Source organism: Bombyx mandarina, chromosome 20 (assembly GCF_030267445.1).
Source record: "Bombyx mandarina strain Sakado chromosome 20, ASM3026744v2".
In the NCBI taxonomy this organism is placed as follows: Eukaryota; Metazoa; Arthropoda; class Insecta; order Lepidoptera; family Bombycidae; genus Bombyx; species Bombyx mandarina.
The window spans coordinates 2,628,629-2,649,481 of NC_143226.1; the positions used below are offsets into that span (position 1 = coordinate 2,628,629).

The window sequence follows — 20,853 nt, forward strand, 5'->3', positions numbered from 1 at the left end:
CACTCACCATCAGGTGGGCCGTATGCTCGTATCAAAAAAAATCGTCTGGTATGTTATTAAATGGCGTACAGCGTCAAATAAATTTTAATTAAATTCATAATGGCGAAAGTGTTTGAAATAACAAAGTTAAAACGTTAGCTACGCGCCCCGTCAGCCACTAGCCACAGCCGACATCTGATTGGCACTCACACAGAGGGATTGTTGAAAACTCATTTCGCTCGGAAATTTGCACGAAATCATTTTAGTTACACGGCTAAATAATGTTAGAATAATATCCCAGTTTCGTCGTTACAAGTGATTCAGTTATTTTTATTACTGAATTATTATTAATGATTTTTTTTATTGCTTAGATGGGTGGACGAGCTCACAGCCCACCTTGTGTTAAGTGGTTACTGGAGCCCATGGACATCTACAACGTAAACGCGCCACCCACCTTGAGATATAAGTTCTAAGATCTCAGTATAGTTACAACGGCTGCCCCACCCTTCAAACCGAAACACATTACTGCTTCACGGCAGAAATAGGCAGGGCAGTGGTACCTACCCGCGTGGACTCACAAGAGGTCCTACCACCAGTAAATGAATTTGAATTGTTTCAAAATGGGAACATTCTCGAAATGGGAATCTCGAAGTTGTAGGAAAATTTAGATCATCAAAAAATATTACGCCCAAAAAACACTGTCGTTCACACAGAGAACCAGATCAACGTGTCTTAATCCCATCTTTAAATGCATAAGCGTAGCAAGCAGCTTTAAGCTCGACACAAAGCTCTACAATCACAAGTGGAACACAACGAGAGCTGGTAACGCGGTCGAGGTGAAGAATCCGCTTCGAGTATGCATTGTGTCTAGTTGCTTGAAACCTTGGAAACCTTGAAAAAATATTACAAAATGTACCTAATATATGAATTTTAGTCTATAAGTCGCTTTTTGTAGAGCGCCATTATTTTTGAAGTTAAATAGTGGATATTTACGGTAGGCAGCACGTTGGGTCTGCCCCTGACGTTGCTGAGGTCCATGGGTGACTGTAATCACTCAGAAATATAGAAAATATATCAGAATAAAGAAAAAAAAACCTTTTATTAAATGTCTGCAGTGTTGTACGCTCTATATCTAATAGTGCATTCGTGTTGAGCAATGCACTGGTGTTCGAATCCTAGGCGGGTACCAATTTTTCTAATGAAATAGGTACCCAACAAATGTTCACGATTGACTTCCACGGTGAAGGAATAACATTGTATTGTAAAAATCAAACCCGCAAAATTATAATTTTCATAATTACTGGTGGTAGGACCTCTTGTGATCACGCACTGGTGAGAACCACCACCCTGCCTATTTCTGCCGTGAAGCAGTAATGCCTTTCGGTTTGAAGGGTAGACCAGCCGTTGAACTATACTGAGATCTTGAACTTATATCTCAAGGTGGGTGACGCATTTACGTTGTAGATGTCTATGGGCTCCAGTAACCACTTAAAACCATGTGGGCTGTGAGCTCGTCCACCCATCTAAGCAATAAAACAAAAGTGCTTTATTTACTATTTAAAAGTACTTCTATCCGACTAGAGTAAAAAAGTTTCATTTATTTAAAACAGTTAGTTGGAACATAGAAGATTCTATTGTAAATGCTAAATTAATTTGTAACTTTACAAATTGATACATAATTGAATGAGAAAGTACTCTTGGAATCGATCGAGGTGATTAGCTGACCTTGTACTTGGGTCAATGAGTGATACATTTTGGAGACGATTTCCCGATTTTATAATGAAGTGTAGTATCTTCAGTATTGAGTATCCTGGAACTGAAGATGAACTTACTTCCCAGCTAAGGCTGGTAACTATGGCTTGATAAACTGATGGAAGGACATTTTGTGCGCCCGCACGGGTAGGTACTACAACCCTGTCTATTTTTGCCGTGAAGCAGTAATTCGTTTCAGTTTGAAGATGGGGTAGCCATTAAACTATTATATAAAACTGAAATTTAATACTCATGTTTCAAAGTGGATCGCGGTGTTTACCTTGCTGCTGTCAGTGGGCTCCGGTAATCGTTTAACACCAGATGAGTCGTCAGCTAGTTCTCTCATCCAAGCAATAAATAAAACTTGTTTAAAAACCAGCATCGTCAGGAGTTTAATTTTCTTTTTGCTATCGAATATCAAATGAGCTAACAGCGCACCTAGTATTAAACGCTTAGCAGAACTTAAATAAGAAAGTGTTTCTTAAGCGCCTTTTTCTTTTAAAGAGATCCCTTAGAGTTAAAATAGAAAGAATTAGAATATGTCTCCGACACAACCGGTGTCCTAAAGTTTTTTAGAACCGATTACCATCTGACGACCTCGTCTGCCGTCCATAGTAAAAACGCAGACATGTAAGTAAGTACAAATACACTAGTACACATACGAATCAGCTGTCTCTACATTTTATTTTATCATTATACGTCGGCGCGATGAGATAAAGAAGGTGCTTGATTCGATGTGACGACGGTACATTATTGTGGTCACTAAACTAGCGTTTTAATTTCGTAGTATTTAGTTCTGGTTTAGCGGAACTATTCCTATTTTAAATATTATTTCTATGACTATACAGTATTCTACTTAAGTTAAGCCCAATAAAACATGTATTTCGAATTGAAGTCGTCGTGGCCTAAAGGATAAGACGTCCTGTGCATTCGTATGCGCCGGTGTTCGAATCCCGCAGGCGGGTACCAATTTTTCTAATGAAATATGTACTTAACAAATGTTCACGATTGACTTCCACGGTGAAGGAGTAACATCGTGTAATAAAAATCAAACCCGCAAAATTATAAATTGCGTAATTACTGGTGGTAGGACCTCTTGTGAGTTCGCACGGGTAGGTACCACCTCCCTGCCTATTTCAGCCGTGAATCAGTAATGCGTTTCGGTGAGCTCGTTCACTCAACTAAGCAATAAAAAAAAAATTATTAATTCTTCTTTACGTTTTAAGTTCAAGAGGGCTAAGGTCAATTTAAAATTTATATTTCTGGTGCCCCATTATAAAGGCTTTGTTCACAATTGTATGAAAAAGTAGTTCTCGATTTTTGGTCAACGTTGTTCTAAATATGTGATGAAAGCAGTGAAGGAATGTAGCTGAGCAAATCATGTTCGAAGACAAAAACATTATGTAGGAAAATGAAAATCGTGTCGCGTGTCTTAAAAGTACTTATGTTTTACAAGCGTCTAAGACAGTTTAAATAGCGGTTAAATAGTTCTCAATACCTTTTTATTGTATAGACGCGTGAACAAGCACAAGAGATTCTTAATTTGTAACTATACTTGAGACCTTAGAACTTATATCTCAAGGTGGGTGGCGCATTTACGTTGTGGATGTCTATGGGCTCCAGTAACCACTCAACACCAGGTGGGCTGTGAGCTCGTCCAACCATCTAAGCAATAAAAATATATATGATTTTAATTCATAAATATATCTCCTTTTAAATGGGCACCGGGATCTAGAGATATGCTTGAGACATGAGGTTAACGTCTCCATTGTGTAGTAAAACGGCCATTCCAACGTTAGACCGGAATGGATTACTGCCTTGTGGCAGGAACAGGTACAGCAGTAGCTAAACGTAGGGTGTATTGTAAGGCTGGCGTACCACCGCCTGGCCTATTTATGCGGCAAGGCATTTACGCCTCATCATCATCAGCCTGTATCTCTCCACTACTGGATGTAGACCTCTTCCATAGTCCGCCACAATAAACGATCCTCCACCTTCCGCGTCCAATCTTTCTTAGCATATCGCCGCAAGTCATCGGTCCAACGGGCAAGGGAACGCCCAACGCTGCGTTTACCGGTACGTGGTCTCCAGTTCAGAACACATCTGCTCCATCGGCTGTCAGTTCTGCGACACGTATGACCGACCCATTGCCATTTCAGCTTGCTAATCTTTAGGGCTATGTCGGTTACTTCGGTTCTTTGACGTATTTCCTCATTTCTGACTCGATCCATCAAAGAAATTCCGAGAACACACCTTTCCATAGCACGCTGAGCGACTTTGAATTTACGGACCAGACCTACGGTCAATGTCCACGTTTCAGTATTTACGCAACGCCGTCTAAAACGCATCGTGGGGTCGTCGCGTCCCCTTGCGGGAGCGCGGAGCGTGCCTCGGGGAAACCCCTCTGCCCGGATATGTGGCTCCCTGCCTAATGAGGCAGGGGTGATGCGCTGCTGGATGGAGTATAGGCAGGCTTGAAGATATGAGTGGGGGCGACTTCTTTCTTCGTCTCCTTCTTCTCTCTTCTCTTCTTTTCTCTCCTCTTCTTTCTTCTGGGGCGGCTGCCTCTCTCCTCCAAAATTTTTTTTTTTTTTTTTAAATGCAAGCGCTTCTAAAACGCAAAGTCACGTTAAAACTTATAGGTCTGTCTAGTGTTTCGGTCGGGCGTCCTCGGGGTGGCGCCGCGTGTTTGATTGTAGTGTTGACCGCGGGAAGCCCCCTACTCTGACCGGGTTTTGACCCCGGACGGAGATCGGACGTCGGTTGTAAGAGTGCAGGGGAGTCGTTTAGTTGGTAGGACCCTAAAATTCCTTGGGCCCGCGGTCTGCTCCTTACACCTTGCAAATCGTTAAGTCTCGCGCACCCCCTAGGCGCGGGGACGTCGTAGGAGGTTCGGGCCCCGGCCCGAAAAAAAAGGTGTGTCTAGTGTTAAGGTAATAAACCTTTGAAGAAAAACGACCAGGTGGACTACCAGCTCATGAAAGTGAGAAATGTGGACTACGATCATTATATACAATTTTTTATCTTAGCACGTAACTCAAATAGCTGATTTTCTGGCCCAACAACTCAAGGTCCAAGCTACCAAGTTACTCGGAGAAAATTGACTTTGCGGAATCCTCGATCATTATCCCAAATTTACATGCCTTTCATTCCAGTGAAGCCATTTCGACGTAACTTTTAAGTTACCTTTAACTTTGAAAGCTTTTGAATAGCGATATTATGAAGTTGATCTTTTATTAGGAAAGTTCTTTATACTTTTTTAATGATTTAATCAGGCGGTTGCCTCAACCCGCGTCTGAAAATATTGTCGATAAATAAATGTTAAACTCTAAATGGGTAATTTTTTTTTAACTGGTTGCAGGTCGTAGATGGGTACTGACCGCTTATTTGTTTTTACGACAGCCATGCAATCCAATTCGAAGCATTTACATTATAAAAAAACATTAAAGAAATTTATGAAAGCCATAATAATATGTTTATTACATAGAAGTCGTTGTGGCCTAAAGGATAAGTCGTCCGGTGCATTTGTGTTGAGCGATGCATCGGTGTTCGAATCCCGCAGGCGGGTACTAATTTTTCTAATGAAATACATACATAAAAATTGTTCACGATTGACTTCCACGGTGAAGGAATAGCATTGTGTAATCAAATCAAACCCGCAAAATTACAATTTGTTTAATTACTAGTGGTAGGACCTCTTGTGAGTCCGCATGGCTAGGTACCACCGCCCTCCCTATTTCTGCCGTGAAGCAGTAATGCGTTTCGGTTTGAAGGTCCACCTTTGTGCTATAAAAACTGAGACCTTAGAACTTATGTTTCAAGGTGAGTAGCGGTATCTACGTTGTTGATGTCCATGTCAACGGTAGCCACTTGTCACCAGGTGGGCGGTGAGCTTTTCCACCTGTCTAAGCAATAAAAACATTGTTTTCGGGTTTCGATCCCCGGTAAGAGTCGATCGATATTTTAGTAAAGACCTTATATAATTTTTTTTTTCACGGCGGAAATAGGCAGATTGGTGGTACCTACCCGCGCGGACTCACAAGAGGTCCTACCACCAGTTAAAAACCGTTCTATTGCGAATACTTTACTAAAATGTCATTTGTGATAGTGCGCTCGTCCACCCCTCTATGCAATAAAAAAAAAAAACAAAATGTGTACAATTCACACGTGGTAGAAGTGAAACCTTCCAAAATTAAAATACAATTATCCTAAACGTCTTAAGTATATGTAAAATTTTGTCATTAGTAAATAATCGTAAGGTAGCGCCCTCTGTGAATTGATATTTTAATTTCACGTATAATCCTAAATTAAAATTCACTACAAGAGCTTTCATACACACGTTAGTATTAAAAAATCTCACAGATGGCGCTGTATTAAATAGTATGTATATTTCTGTCTCATTCTTTGTATTTGTGTCTCTTACCTATCGTTTTTTCCGTTGCATCCGGTTTGAAATCACAACGATTCTAAAGAAGTTTTCACTTCAAAAATATTCATATTTAACTTATTTATTTCTTGTTTAAAGGTAATGGATACATTGAAGGAACAGAGCTCGACGGTTTCCTCAAAGAGTTCGTCTCCAGCGCCAACTTCGTGGACATCAGCCCTGACGTAAGTTTCCAAGACTTTATAAATCAATCTAACTCATTTGAAACCGCTCTGACTTATAGAAATTGCACGAAAATCGTTATTATCATCCCGATTAAACTATTTCTTTTTTTTTTTGCTTAGATGGGTGGACGAACTCACAGCCCACGTGGTGTTAAATGGTTACTGGAGCCCATATACATCTACAACGTAAATGCGCCACCCACCTTGAGATATAAGTTCTAGGGTCTCAAGTATATTTACTATATAATAACTATTCTGGAACCTCCAAAGTGGTTTTTAGCTATTTAATTACAATGTGCTATAAAAATGAATTTTTTTAAAAATGAAAATTCATTGTTGGTGTCTACGGACACCGGTAACACTTAACACCAGATATGCTGTTAGCCCGTTCAGCCGTCGAAGCAATAAACAATAGCTACATACTTATGTACGTCATATTTTACTAGATTAGATCTTTTTTATTATCTACTAGCTGACCCGGCAGACTTCGTAGTGCCTCAATCGATAAATAAAAGACCTAAAATTTTGTATCAAATAAACTTAAAACAAACAAAACGAATCCGTCCGACGGGGGACACATCAAACGAAAAACAAAATTGTTATTTTCATTTAATTCCGAGGATTTTCATATTTATCTATCTTTTAAACCTTCTCTGGACTTCCATAAATAATTCAAGACCAAAATTAGCCAAATCGGTCCAGCCGTTCTCGAGTTTTAGCGAGACTAACGAACAACAGTTCATTTTTATATACTTAGTCTGGCCATAAATACTGTTACAATTAAAAATAAACAAAATATCTATTGCAAATAACATTTATTACTTTTACAGTGTGTTAGTTTAATACATAAATATAAAGCAATTTAAACTATAAAAAGCTTATTCGAAGTGGTCTCCATTGGCTGCAATACAGTCCTTATATATATAGATAGAAGAAGAAGACTAGAAGATTATTAACGATGCTGTCTATTTATTTAAACATTATAACTAATTTGTGATTTGTAAATCTGATTACTGTGATGTGATGATAGCAAATGTTTGATTAGTAGTGCGTTGTTTCTAAGCTTTCATAAGAGCATCGGATAGAAATCAGTTTGCGGATGCAGATTTATATATATCATTATTATACATAAAATATAACTATACACCATATAATACGTAGAATACACCACAATAACAAAAATGTACAGTGTCTTGCGATCAAACTTTTAAGGAAAGGTAAGAATAGAAATGTTGCTTTTATTTCTCAATTTTATTTAAAATAAAAATCTGAATTTATAGTTTATCACGCCTGAATTGCTCTGATAATTATTAAGTCTTTTGGTATTTTACGTCAAAAAGTCGTATAATATGAAAAAAATTGTATGTATTTCAGTTAATTTTTAAACTATATACATCTTATTCCGTTCCTGCCTCTGTAGAGGTAATAATATACATAAGGCAGATTTTTTTTTTAATGTGTATATCATCGTATAAATAAAAGTAATTTATAATCTATACATATAAAAATGAATTGCTGTTCGTTAGTCTCGTTAAAACTCGAGAACGGCTGAACCGATTTGGCTAATTTTGGTCTTGAATTATTTATGGAAGTCCAGAGAAGGTTTAAAAGGTAGATAAATATGAAAATACTCGGAATTAAATAAAAATAAATTTTTTTTGTTTTCCCTTGATGTGTCCCCCGTCGGACGGATTCCTTTTGTTTGTTTTAAGTTTATTTTATACAAAAGCTTAGGTCTTTTATTTATCGATTGAGGCACTACGAAGTCTGCCGGGTCAGCTAGTTATATATATTTAATAATGGTCGCCAATCACGTAATATTCATAAAAGTTATTCGCTAAATGTCGCCTTCACGCCGCGGTCGCCAACCGAAAAACAAACCTATAAAATATGAGACCACAATTGAAGTTCGGTAGTATTGAGACGTAATCTATATTAATAAAGTTGTTTATTGCGTCGGGCGGCGATAAGTCCTCGTTAATTATATCGTATAGGACAGAGTGAGGTCGAATAAATTTCAAAGAATCTTGTTAAATAATAAAATATCTACTGGCGTATTTTCCATACAGCGCCGTTCCCAATTTATCGCTTTATTATGCCAATTCAAGATCTACTAATACTATTCGCAAAGATGAAAATCCACTAATCAGAGCAATGGCTAATAGAGATTATTTAGAGAGAGGCAAAGAGGGAGAAACTAAGTGGTTATGAAAAGTCGCAAAAATGAATTTCATGATACACTTAGATTAAGAAAGAGAAGATGCGAATGGGGATAGTGAAGTCTAGCTTGATCATCATAGTAATGTAATTAAGTTTTATTTAGTATTTCGGCGAACAGATTTTATTGATTCTAAGGCCCAACTCGCTAAAATAACATCAACACTCAATTCTATTACAATAAGTCTTTTTTTTTTCGAAAAATTAATCTATTTACATAATGTATGAGTAACAAGTGATGCTCCAAAAAAATGCGCATTTTTTATTTATTACATACCATTCCTGTCCAACGCACACCGTCCATCTGATCGTGAGTGGTTATCGTCACTCATAGACGTCAGTAATGCTAGGCATCTAATTCCTACCATTGACCACTCTCCCATGATTACGGTTGAAGCGTGGCAAAAATATTTCTGGAGCCGTATTGTAGATGAACATAACGGCTCTAGGTAGTACGGATGAACTCTTGGATAGTCGGCTTTGGTGTCTCCTTCTTTCTAGTTGGCATCGCTTTTGACAGAGTGGTCGTCATCACCTCAGGCGTTGGTGATAAGCTTCACAACACGCCGCCACTCCTCTCTGACGGCCGCCTTCCTCGTGCATTTTTGTAATGATTATGAGCCATTTACTGCCGCTTTTATCTGGTCAATCCACCTCATAGCCGATCTTCTTGGTGTGGTCGAGGTAAAAACGAGATGACGGGATCATTTCCAATAATTCACTGACTGACTATTTCGTGTCAGTCACATATATGTGGTGTCAGCACTGCTGTCCGTTGAGAATTCCTTCAATGGTGGTAGGACGTCTTGTGAGTCCGCACGGGTAGGTACCACCACCCTGCCTATTTCTGCCGTGAAGCAGTAATGCGTTTCGGTTCGAAGAGTGGGCCGGCCGTCATACTTTAAAAAACTGATACATTAGAACTCATATCACAACTCATATCACGGTTTTTACATTGTAGATGTATATGGACTCCTGTAAACACTTAACACCAGGTGGCCCGTGAGCTCGTTCACTCATTTAAACAATAAATAATAAAAAAAACAGGACCTAATCCTAGATTTTTCCACATAATGTATTTTCATCGAAAGTGAACCAACATCTCAAAATTCAATTTCATGAGATAAGAAGTGAATCTAACTTAGCTAACAAAACTTTACTTAAGCAAACATACAAACGTAACAGGTTTAATAAAAACACATTATAAAAAAAAAACAAAAAGATATTTTTATTTCATTGAAGCCTCATTAGAAATCAGCATAAACACAGAGCCCGTTGAATCTTACAAGTCCAGTGGCGCAATCACTCACATCGAATACAGAATTAGCTAGGAAATTTGTAAGATCGACTTTATCTGTAACGCTTTCCATTGGTACATCTTTAGTAACTCCACTCAATACATCTGGAGAATGTCTTCGGCCGTGAGCTTGACTTATCATTCTACCGATAGCATTAGCAGGTTTTTTCATTTCCTCAAGTTCGGCTAATGGCACTATCAGTGTACCTCTGTGCTGCGTTCTTGTTGAATCTGTTGTAATTCCTAAAGATTTATCTCTCTCTTTCTTATCTTCTATGTCTTCAGATTTTATTGGCGCCGTTTCAAATTTATCGTTAACTGATTTAGTTACACTAACATCAAAACTTTTCGATTCAACATGAATCGTATTTATCAAAAAAAGTAACAAAATCAATGTTTCCTTCATCGCGACAATTAGGGTACTGGTTTTATAAAATGCGCGGTAATTATTTTATATTGGACATTGTTATGCAGAAAGTATTCAAGATTCTTAGGTAGTGATAATTTTATTCGGTATTAATCAGAACACACCTTTTTTTTTCGGTCCGGGGGCCGAACCTCCCACGAGGCCCCCGCGTATAAGGGGCGTGTGAGGTATGCGACACTCAACGATCTGCATGGTGTTGTGAGCAGACCGCGGGCCCAAGAATTTTAGGGCCCACCCACTAAACGACTCCCCTGCACTCTTACACCCGACGTCCGATCCCCTCCGAGGCCAGAATCCGGATGAGGTAGGGGTTACCGCGGTCAACACTACAACCAGACGGTGCGGCTCACCCCAAGGACGCCCGGCCGACGGAGCCTTCGAGGCTAATCGAAGGCTCTGAAACGTCGGCCGTCTCGGTACGGCAGCCCGTCAGGCCGCCCAGACGGTGCCGCTGATGTCCTGGAATACCCCACTGGACCAGAACTAGCCTGCCGGGTCGGGACGTGATACATCGCCAACCGGTCGCTCTATTTACTCCTCGGCAGCGCGCTAGAGTGCTGGTAGCGCGCCGCGCGGCCTCTACCCCCTCAGGTCACCCCTTGACCTTCACTGGGGGGAGGCCGCTACCTACAGGGGCCGGGACGTACGGGCGTATTCTCTCCTCCGGCCCGCGGCTCGACGGCGACGGATCAGTGCGGAAAGGGAAGAGCTCTCCCTCTCGCCTCCTTTTGCGAATTGGTGGACTCGCAGAGGTCGAGCATCGTAGCCACGACGCGCGGCAGCGAGAGGTCCTCTAAAGTAAGAAGTTTTTTTTTGTATGTTTAAATCGTTTTTCATAATTTTAGAAAACTCGAACCATTTGATGATTTTTGCATACTAAGACATATACTACCTTGATAACCATCTTGATACAATCTATTTGAATGAAAACAATTTGTTTGAATGAAATTAAAATAACTATTATATTGGTCTTGAAATTGGTTTTAATCGATTACAGGCTTAATAAAACATTCGTACTAAAAAGTAATTTTATTAATATTATTACACTAAATATTTTCTGCATGGTCTTATCCAAATAGGAACACACAAGGAAGTGGAATCGCTTTAACTATAAGTTAATTAAGCAACTCAAAACAATAGGCTTATCAATATGGATGAAGATTGTAAATGCGCATTTACTATGAGAAATACTTGTGTGTAAAGTTTCGGGAATGGGCAGAGTTCATGTATCTTTAAAAATCAAATTTGACAAGCTGATTGCTTCAAGCGAGCATTCCGATGATTTGCTTGGTGTATTCAAGAAGACGAATAGGAAAGTGATATTAGAATTGGAAACCGCTAGTAATGTAGTAACTAACGAATAACCTATAACGAACTGGCAAAGTCGTCAACTGAGTTGAATATTTTTTCTTGTAGGTTAGTGACGTTTATAAAAATGTTCAAGGGCATCCTCCACATTAATAGTAGGTCAAGTAGCGTAATTGTTTAATGTATATTGTGAATAAATTTTTTTCCTTAGATTATAAGTTAGATTAGTTTTCGTGTTTTTTTGTCGTGTAGTTTGTAAGGACCATTGTGTACAAATTCAGTACTTTGTCTTGCTTAATCGTGCGCACATGGCTTATGTTGCAAGCCAGATTTTGTTTTTTTTTACTTTTGTTTTTTATGTATCTTTTTAGCTTGTGATGTGTATTGTGTGCCTAATAAATAAATAAATAAATTAAAAAACAAATAACGCGCGAAGTTAGTGTTCTCGCGAGACGCGGGGGGAATCCGCTGGCTACTTACATTTTAGAATGCTCTTGGACTATATTTTATGATACTTAGGCATAACAAATGAAGATGCTTGTATAATATAACTAGTCAGGTCATAAGTATTGTCACACAGTAAAAACTTTTCTTTTAGAATGCTGGCCACAAAAAAGTTTATTGAATTCGAATTTCGAATTGTTCATGAAAATAAAAATGTATACTTTTAGAATTTTACTCATTTTTAAATATGGAGTGGACGCTTAAAGAAGACCGTGTTGCAGTTATTGCGTTGCATCGTTGCGGTTACGCGCCAATTCAAATTTTTAACATACTGAAAAATTTGAATATAACCAAAAGATTCGTTTATCGTACCATCAAACGATACAATGAAGACTCTAGTGTAGATGACAGGTCAAGAAGTGGTTGCCCTCGGTCTGTTAGGACTCCAGCAGTGATAAAAGCTGTGAAGGCGCGAATTCAAAGAAATCCCAAACGTAAGCAGAAACTGTTGGCCCTTCAGATGGGGTTAAGCAGAACCACCGTGAAAAGGGTGTTAAATGAAGGCTTGGGGCTTCGGGCATATCGAAGAAAAACAGGACATCGTTTGAATGCTCGTCTAATTGAACTGAGACTGAAGAGATGCCGCGCTTTGTTGAAGCGGTACGCGGGAAAAAAATGTCTGGAAATTCTTTTTTCGGATGAAAAAATTTTTACCGTAGAAGAGAACTACAACAAACAAAATGATAAGGTGTACGCACACAGTAGTGAAGAAGCGAGCAACCGTATTCCGCGTGTCCAACGAGGTCATTGTCCATCCTCGCTCATGGTATGGTTGGGAGTTTCATATTGGGGCTTAACAGAGGTACATTTTTGTGAGAAAGGTATAAAAACGAATGCAGTTGTGTATCAAAATACAGTCCTGACGAACCTTGTGGAACCTGTTTCTCATACCATGTTCAATAACAGGCACTGGGTATTCCAAGAAGATTCGGCGCCAGCTCATAGAGCGAAGAGCACACAAGACTGGCTGGCGGCGCGTGAAATCGACTTCATCCGGCACGAAGACTGGCCCTTCTCCAGTCCAGATTTGAATCCGTTAGATTACAAGATATGGCAACACTTGGAGGAAAAGGCGTGCTCAAAGCCTCATCCCAATTTGGAGTCACTCAAGACATCCTTGATTAAGGCAGCCGCCGATATTGACATGGACCTCGTTCGTGCTGCGATAGACGACTGGCCGCGCAGATTGAAGGCCTGTATTCAAAATCACGGAGGTCATTTTGAATAAACTTTAGTGTCATAAGAATCTATGTTTTGTTAAGTTCATTTTGGTATATGAATGGTTACATAATGAATAAACTTGTTTCAATTATTTTACATTAAACATGTGACAGAATTTATGACTTGACTAGGTATAATAATATAATAATAACGCGGTACCGTAAGTTTCGTGTAGTCGGTGTGGTGGAGCTCGATGGGGTTTAGTCGGTAGTCGTTCTGCGAGGCAAGTGCTTCGCGCGCCTTTTTCAAGGCGTAGTCTCCTGTGAGAAATTGGGGGAGGTGAAGGACCTCGGCCCTTCTCTTCTCCCCTTCTTCCTCTCAGGAGGCGCCGGAGTCCGACATAACCCGGTTCGTTACCCACCCTCGACCGGGTATCCGTAAATGGATTCCCCCGCGTTAAATAATAAAAACTGGACCTAATCCTAGATTCGATTCGGCGCGGCGTGTGCTTTCCATATAATGCATTGCCATCGAAACTGAACCAAAATCTCAAAATTAAATTTTACAAGATAATAAGTGAATGTACCTTAGATTACAAGTTTTGACCTAAGTAAACATACAAACTTTACAAGTTAAATAAAAAAACATTATAAAAAAACTGAGAGCTTTTTATTTCATTGAATTCTCATTACAAATCAACATAAATACAAAGCCCATTGAATCTTACAAGGCCAGTGGCGCAGTCATTCACATCGAATACAGATATAGTTAGGAAATTTGTAAGACCGTCTTTATCTGTAACGCTTTTCATTGGTACATCTTTAGTAACTCCACTCAACACATCTGGAGAATGTCTTCGACCGTGAGCTTGACTTATCATTCTACCGATAGCATTAGCAAGTTTTTTCATATCCTCAAGTTCACCCAATGTTAGCGCCCTCGGTGTACCTGTGTGCTGCGTTCTTGTTGAATCGGTTGTAATTCCTAAAGATTTATCTCTCTCTTTCTTATCTTCTATGTCTTCAGATTTTATTGGCGCCGTTTCAAATTTATCATTAACTGATTTAGTTACACTAACATCAAAACTTTTCGATTCAACATGAATCGTATTTATCAAAACAAATACCAAAATCATTGTTTCCTTCATCGCGACAATTAGGGTACTGGTTGTATAAAATGCACGGTAATTATTTTATATTGGACATTGTTATGCAGAAAGTATTCAAGATTCTTAGGTAGTGATAATTTTGTTCGGTATTAATCAGAGCACACGTAAAGTAAGAAGGTTTTTTTGTATGTTAAAATCGTTTTCCAGAATTTTAGAAATCTCGAGCCATTTGATGCATTTTGCATACTAAGTCATATTATATACCATGAAAACCACCTTGATACAATCTATTCGAATGAAATTAAAATAACTATTCTATTGGTCTTGAAATTGGTTTTAATCGATTACAGGATTAATAAAACATTCGTACTAAAAAGTTATTTTATTAACTAGCGACCCGTCCTCGCTTCGCTTCGGAAACATTAAAACACACATGAAACAAAAAAATAAATAAAAAAAGTAGCCTATGTTCATCAGGGACAATGTCGGCTTCTAATGGAAAAATAATTTTTCAAATCGGTCCAGTAGTTTCGGAGCCTATTCGAAACAAACAAACAAACAAATCTTTCCTCTTTATAATATTAGTATAGATATTACAACTAAATATTTTCTGCATGGACTTATCCAAATAGGAACACACAAGGAAGTGGAATCGCTTTAACTATAAATTAATTAAGCAACTCAAAACAATAGGCTTATCAATATGGATGATGATTGTAAATGCGCATTTACTATGAGAAATACTTGTGTTTAAAGTTTCGGGAATAGGCAGAGTTCATGTATCTTCAAAAATCAAATTTGACAAGCTGATTGCTTCAAGCGAGCATTCCGATGATTTGCTTGGTGTATTCAAGAAGAAGAATAGGAAAGTGATATTAGAATTGGAAACCGCTAGTAATGTAGTAACTAACGAATAACCTATAACGAACTGGCAAAGTCGTCAACTGAGTTGAATATTTTTTCTTGTAGGTTAGTGACGTTTATAAAAATGTTCAAGGGCATCCTCCACATTAATAATAGGTCAAGTAGCGTAATTGTTTAATGTATATTGCGAATAAAATTATTTCCTTACATTATATGTTAGATTAGTTTTCGTTATCGTGTTTTTTTGTCATATAGTTGTAAGGACCATTGTGTACAAATTCAGCACTTTGTCTTTTTTTTTTTTATTGCTTAGATGGGTGGACGAGCTCACAGCCAATCTGGTGTTAAGTGGTTACTGGAGCCCATAAACATTTACAACGTAAATGCGCCACCCACCTTGAGATATAAGTTCTAAGGTCTCAAGTATAGTTACAACGGGTGCCCCACCCTTCAAACCGAAACACATTACTGCTTCACGGCAGAAATAGGCGGGGCGGTGGTACCTACCCGTGCGGACTCACAAGAGGTCCTACTACCAGTAATTATGCAAATTAAAATTTTTGCGGGTTTCATTTTTACTTCGATCTTCTTACTTACTAAGGCGCCAAAATATCCAGTAGACTCCGGGAAAGACGAATCCGAAGATACTGAGAATGAATATATTTCTAAGAGATCCAAAATACTCAAAAATACATTAAAACCAAAGGAAGGCAAAGTTAGGCAATCTAAGGACTTAGTAACAGAACTCGATGGGTAGTTACCAAAAGAATTTGTAAAGTATTGAAAAATTCAGTAATAATATCGTGTCGAAAAAAAACTCGATATTAAAAATAAAGGAAGTTTTAATTATTTCAACGAATGGTGAAAACACAAGAAAATACTAAAATATACTTAGTAATCGATGTATTTGAAAGGGGTTATAGATAAAGCACGATATAAATATGTTTATACAATATAACACGAACGGAACGACATTAGTTTCAACAATAGCGTTGGTATTAAAAAAAAACCATTACCGGTCCTACAATTCCATTAGTAGAATAACAAACAGAAATATAATTACGGATACATTATTCTATTGTGCCTTTACAATGAACGATTACGTTGAAAATTATGAAAGGAAAAAATGGAGTTTATTTCAATACGATCTTTATTTGTCACGCCATTTAAAGCGTTTTATAACTGTTACATACTTTTTTTTAGATTATTCGAATCCAGACTCGTATTACCTCCGATCTATCGAACAGCAGATGCGCTGAGTCTTGAATATCACATTTTTCCCTCACATTTTTCATTTTTTATCACCTATTTTTATTAATAATCAACATTATAATACACATAGCTGGGGATCGACTAAATACTTAGACTAGAACCTTAAGATCACCTAGTCTTCAACCCTAGTATCATCATTTGCTAAAAAATCGATACTCATATTGAAAAAATATTTTTATGACATATTCAACTGTCAAGATATAGTTTTAAAGGATTTGGCAAAGGAAACTTGTAAAAGCTAGATAAACAGCCAAAGTATACTGTAGATTATCTGTACAAACATACATAGATGATGAGAGATGTGATAGTAAAATTTTATAGCAACAGATCTTGTGTTCAACAGCTTTATTTATGAGCCTTAATTTGGAAAAATGGGGCATGGTTTATATTTTGTTTTATATGACATTTTCATATCGAATTTATTATTCATTCATATTTCTAAAACATTTAAGTAACTGTTAATCTTTTCTTATATAATAATAATTAAATCACTCTTTTATTATATTTAGTAACTAGTTAATATTTTAAAAATATGAACTCCAAAGTACATGATTCTAGTAAAGTTTTATTAGTTTGACCTCTATTATTTATCTATCAGAATGTATGGATGTCTAGTATATCTATATATTAATACTTGAAGCAAAAACTTTGTATCCCTTTTTACGGAAATTGCGCGGATGGAGGAGTATGAAATTTTGCACACTTATAGAGAATATATAGAGAAGAAATGCACAATGGTAATATTTTTTTTAAATAATGCATAAAAGATACATTAAATCAATAAAGAAAACATTACACACACTACATACCGTGTATTTGACGCACACACGCATGCATACTATTTATTGTCAAACTTTTGTTCTTGACGTCTGTTGTCAAATTGATAATAGATTAAATATTGTTTGTCTTTCTTAATATTTTTTATAGTGTAGTATTGGCGAAATTTGTGATTATAGAAGTATAAAATACAATCATAATAGCGTACAAACTTACAATTTCAATTAATTATAGTTGAATTTAGACTACTGCGGGACATCTAGTATTCATAATTTTCTAGCACTAAGCTGCGGATACAATCAAGAACGCGTTTACCCCAACGGTTATCCGGCTAATATGGCCAGCCCATTGCCATATTAACGCGTTCTTGAGTGAAGACCGCGTATTGGAAAACGCAGTGCGGGACGTCCTCAGGCTCAGTGGAGTGATGATATGTGCAGGGTGGCTGGCAGGAACTGGATGAGAGAAGTTGAGGATCGTGCTTAGTGGCGAGTAATTGGAGAGGCCTGTGTTCATCAGCAGACTGCTATAGGCTGATGATAATGATGATGAAGCTGCGACTTGGCTGTCTCCCTGAAATTGCTGATATCCATGAGCGATAGTGACTGCTTGCACTCAAGTGGGCTGCATGCTCATTAATTTCATCTTTTTTATCTCATTTATGGTGGTCAGGACATTAAAAGCAATATTATTTATATTGTTATCGGTTCTTCAGAAGTATGCAATTTTTTAAATCAATCTGATCTCTTGAAGTTCCTAAAAATGACGTTCGAAGATTCCGTTATATACAAACAGATGTGTATATATATATATATATATCAAGGTAACAAAAGGTTTGTTAAAAAAAAATACGAACTCGGTAATGTAAGTAAAGTCGAGCACTTTGTATTACTAAGATAACGTTGTGACCTACAGCCTATCAGATATACAGACAACACTCCAATTATATGTATTATACAGTCCGGAGTTGACCAAAACCGAGGCTCTCTGAAGGCTCTCTGCCGACAAAAATACTGTGACCATAGACTTCATTCAAAAGTGGACAGTATTTTTTATTAAATTCTAGTTCCGCATTTGTTGAGTACAAACATTTCATTAAATAGGCCGTCCAGACGGTGCTGCTGGTTTTCCGGGATATCTAGTTGCATCAGAACCAGCTTCAAGGGTTTGAGCGTGATACCTCGGCGACGGGGTTGCTCTCCGAAGTCGCGTCCTACCATCCTCCTGACGCCAGTGGGCTAGAATGACGGTAACATGTGGTCACGACCTTCCCTGGTAGCACCGTGACCACCACCGGGAGGAGATTCATCTCCTCATCATTACAAACTACCCACCTTAACGGTTGTAGAGAAAAAAGAAACAGAGTGAAGTAGTCTGAAATTGAAATTGCGCCTTTGATCAGTGCTCGGTAATGTAGATTTAATTTTATATTTTATTTCGTCCTTGTAAGTATGCTGATGAGCGAGATTGATACGGTCTACGTGATTGTGAGTAGTCAACATCATTGATGGACGTCAGTAATTCCATGGGTAAGGCAAGGCCGCTGCCTAATGCCGAGTACCCTCCACAAAAGTAGTTTCAAGTTGAAAGTGTCCTAGCACTCAGAAAACTGCGAGGAGGGAAGTTCATTCCAAACCTAGATGGTACGTGGCAAGAAAGATTTCTGGTAACGCACTGTGGATGAACGCATCGGTTATAGGTAGTTAATGAAATCGGCGCCGGTGGCGTGCGGTGCGTAGGTAAAAACAAGAAGACGGGATCACCAACGATTCCAGACATAATTTGAGCCCAGATTAAAAACCGCCATTCTGTTTTTCGTCCCGAATCTTCTCAGTACCAGCAAAGATGTACTTGACACAAAAAAGCTTGATTTTAACGAAAAGTCACGTGGTTTAGCTTATGACATACCCTCACTTTGGCTAAGTCACTCGATTCGAAGCGCTTGAAGTCATTAATAAATTAAGTCATTAATTTGTCAATAAAGCCTTTCAATCTCTCTGTGCTTTTTTTCCTACCTATTCTAGTGACGAGTAAGTGAGCTCACGGGGTTCTAACCTGACGAGTTTGCTGACAATAGTCCTAACTAGATCAGTGTTTTGGGGAATATACCACCGGATCGGAAACGCGACCAACTGAAAAGATCCGGTGAGAAACTCCGTGAGCATTGTCACCCTTATGCGGAATATGTTATGCAAGTGTCACTAGTTTTTGGCTGGGATCCAGAACAGTGAAAATTGTCAGCACTCGTAGGTGGGCCTTGTGTTCATTGCTCGAATGGTAAACAAAATAATAATATTTATAGAAACATCTAGACTATTCTAGACGTCCGTGAGTAACGTTATATATTTACGTTCTGGATGTTTAGAGTAATGGGTTTCTTGTTTTTAGATTTATTACTATGGCTCGGTTTTATCGTTAAAATGAATATATATGTATATTCTTTTTTATTCTATTTCTCTCTGCCATCCGAATGCGGTATTAGTTGTCGTCAAATTTTCAAAGTGATTAGGAAAAACAAATTCGAAAATCTCTGTCTCTTTCTATCTCAGTCATTTTCAATTAAGTGTATTAGTATTTAATTTTATAAAATTGAAAAGCTTAGATATATAATTTTTTTTATTGCTTATATGGGTGGACGAGCTCACAGCCCACCCGGTGTTAAGTGGTTACTGGAGCCCATAGACATCCACAACGTAAATGCACCACCCCCCTTGAAATATAAGTTCTAAGGTCTCAAGTATAGTTACAACGGCTGCCCCACCCTTCTAACCGAAACGCATTACTGCTTCACGGCCGAAATAGGCGGGGCGGTGGTACCCACCCGCGCGGATTCACAAGAGGTCTTACCACCAGTAATTACGCAAATTATAATTTTGTGGGTTTGATTTTTATTACACGATGTTATTCCTTCACGATGGAAGTCAATCGTGAACATTTGTTGAGTACGTATTTCATTAGAAAAAATGGTACCCGCCTGAGATTCGAACACCGGTGCATCGCATTTGATTACCGGTGCATTAGATATTTATGTTATGTATAATTGTCGAAATGACTTCGAAATAACATCGAAAGTTAATAAAATAAATCTCGTATTAAAAAAAAAACAAAAAAAATTAAAAAAACACCCTATTGTGACTAAAAAGTGAATTTTTAATTTCTAAATTTGTGATTAAGAGAAGACATAACTTTTAGGTAAAAAGTTATTTATTACTTTTTTATCTGCTCATTTAAATAAATAAATAAAAGTTCAATACGTATTACTTACTGCGTAATCAATACGTAATCAGCATGTCTTCAATACGTAACATATGAGATAACGAAAGTTTCATTAATGTAATTCTGTGATGAATTCTCAGACTCAAATGCAGTAACGTGCCAAGTTCGCCAATTGTTGTTCTTTTTATGTGATTCGGTAACGTCAGTTGTTTCCCGATCGCAAAAGGATTTGCCGAAACAAAATCACGTCATGTTCAATTTTATTATACAGAGTATGTTATTCGACTGTTGCTATTTCGTTACGAACTTACCTAATTTACAAACTATAGTGTGTAATGTAGTGAGTGTATTTTAATGAAT

The 20,853-nt window shown here is 37.9% G+C and overlaps 1 protein-coding gene across 2 annotated transcripts in view; it reads left to right on the forward strand.

Annotated features, from left to right (window-relative positions):
* Cbp53E (Calbindin 53E) overlaps window positions 1-20,853 on the forward strand; it is a 200,568-nt gene that overhangs the window by 47,765 nt on the left and 131,950 nt on the right. For both annotated transcript variants that reach the window (XM_089735834.1, XM_089735835.1), the window contains exon 3: window positions 6,257-6,342. In XM_089735834.1, the coding sequence (XP_089591960.1) occupies window positions 6,257-6,342 (86 nt within the window). The remainder of the gene's footprint in view (window positions 1-6,256; window positions 6,343-20,853) is intronic.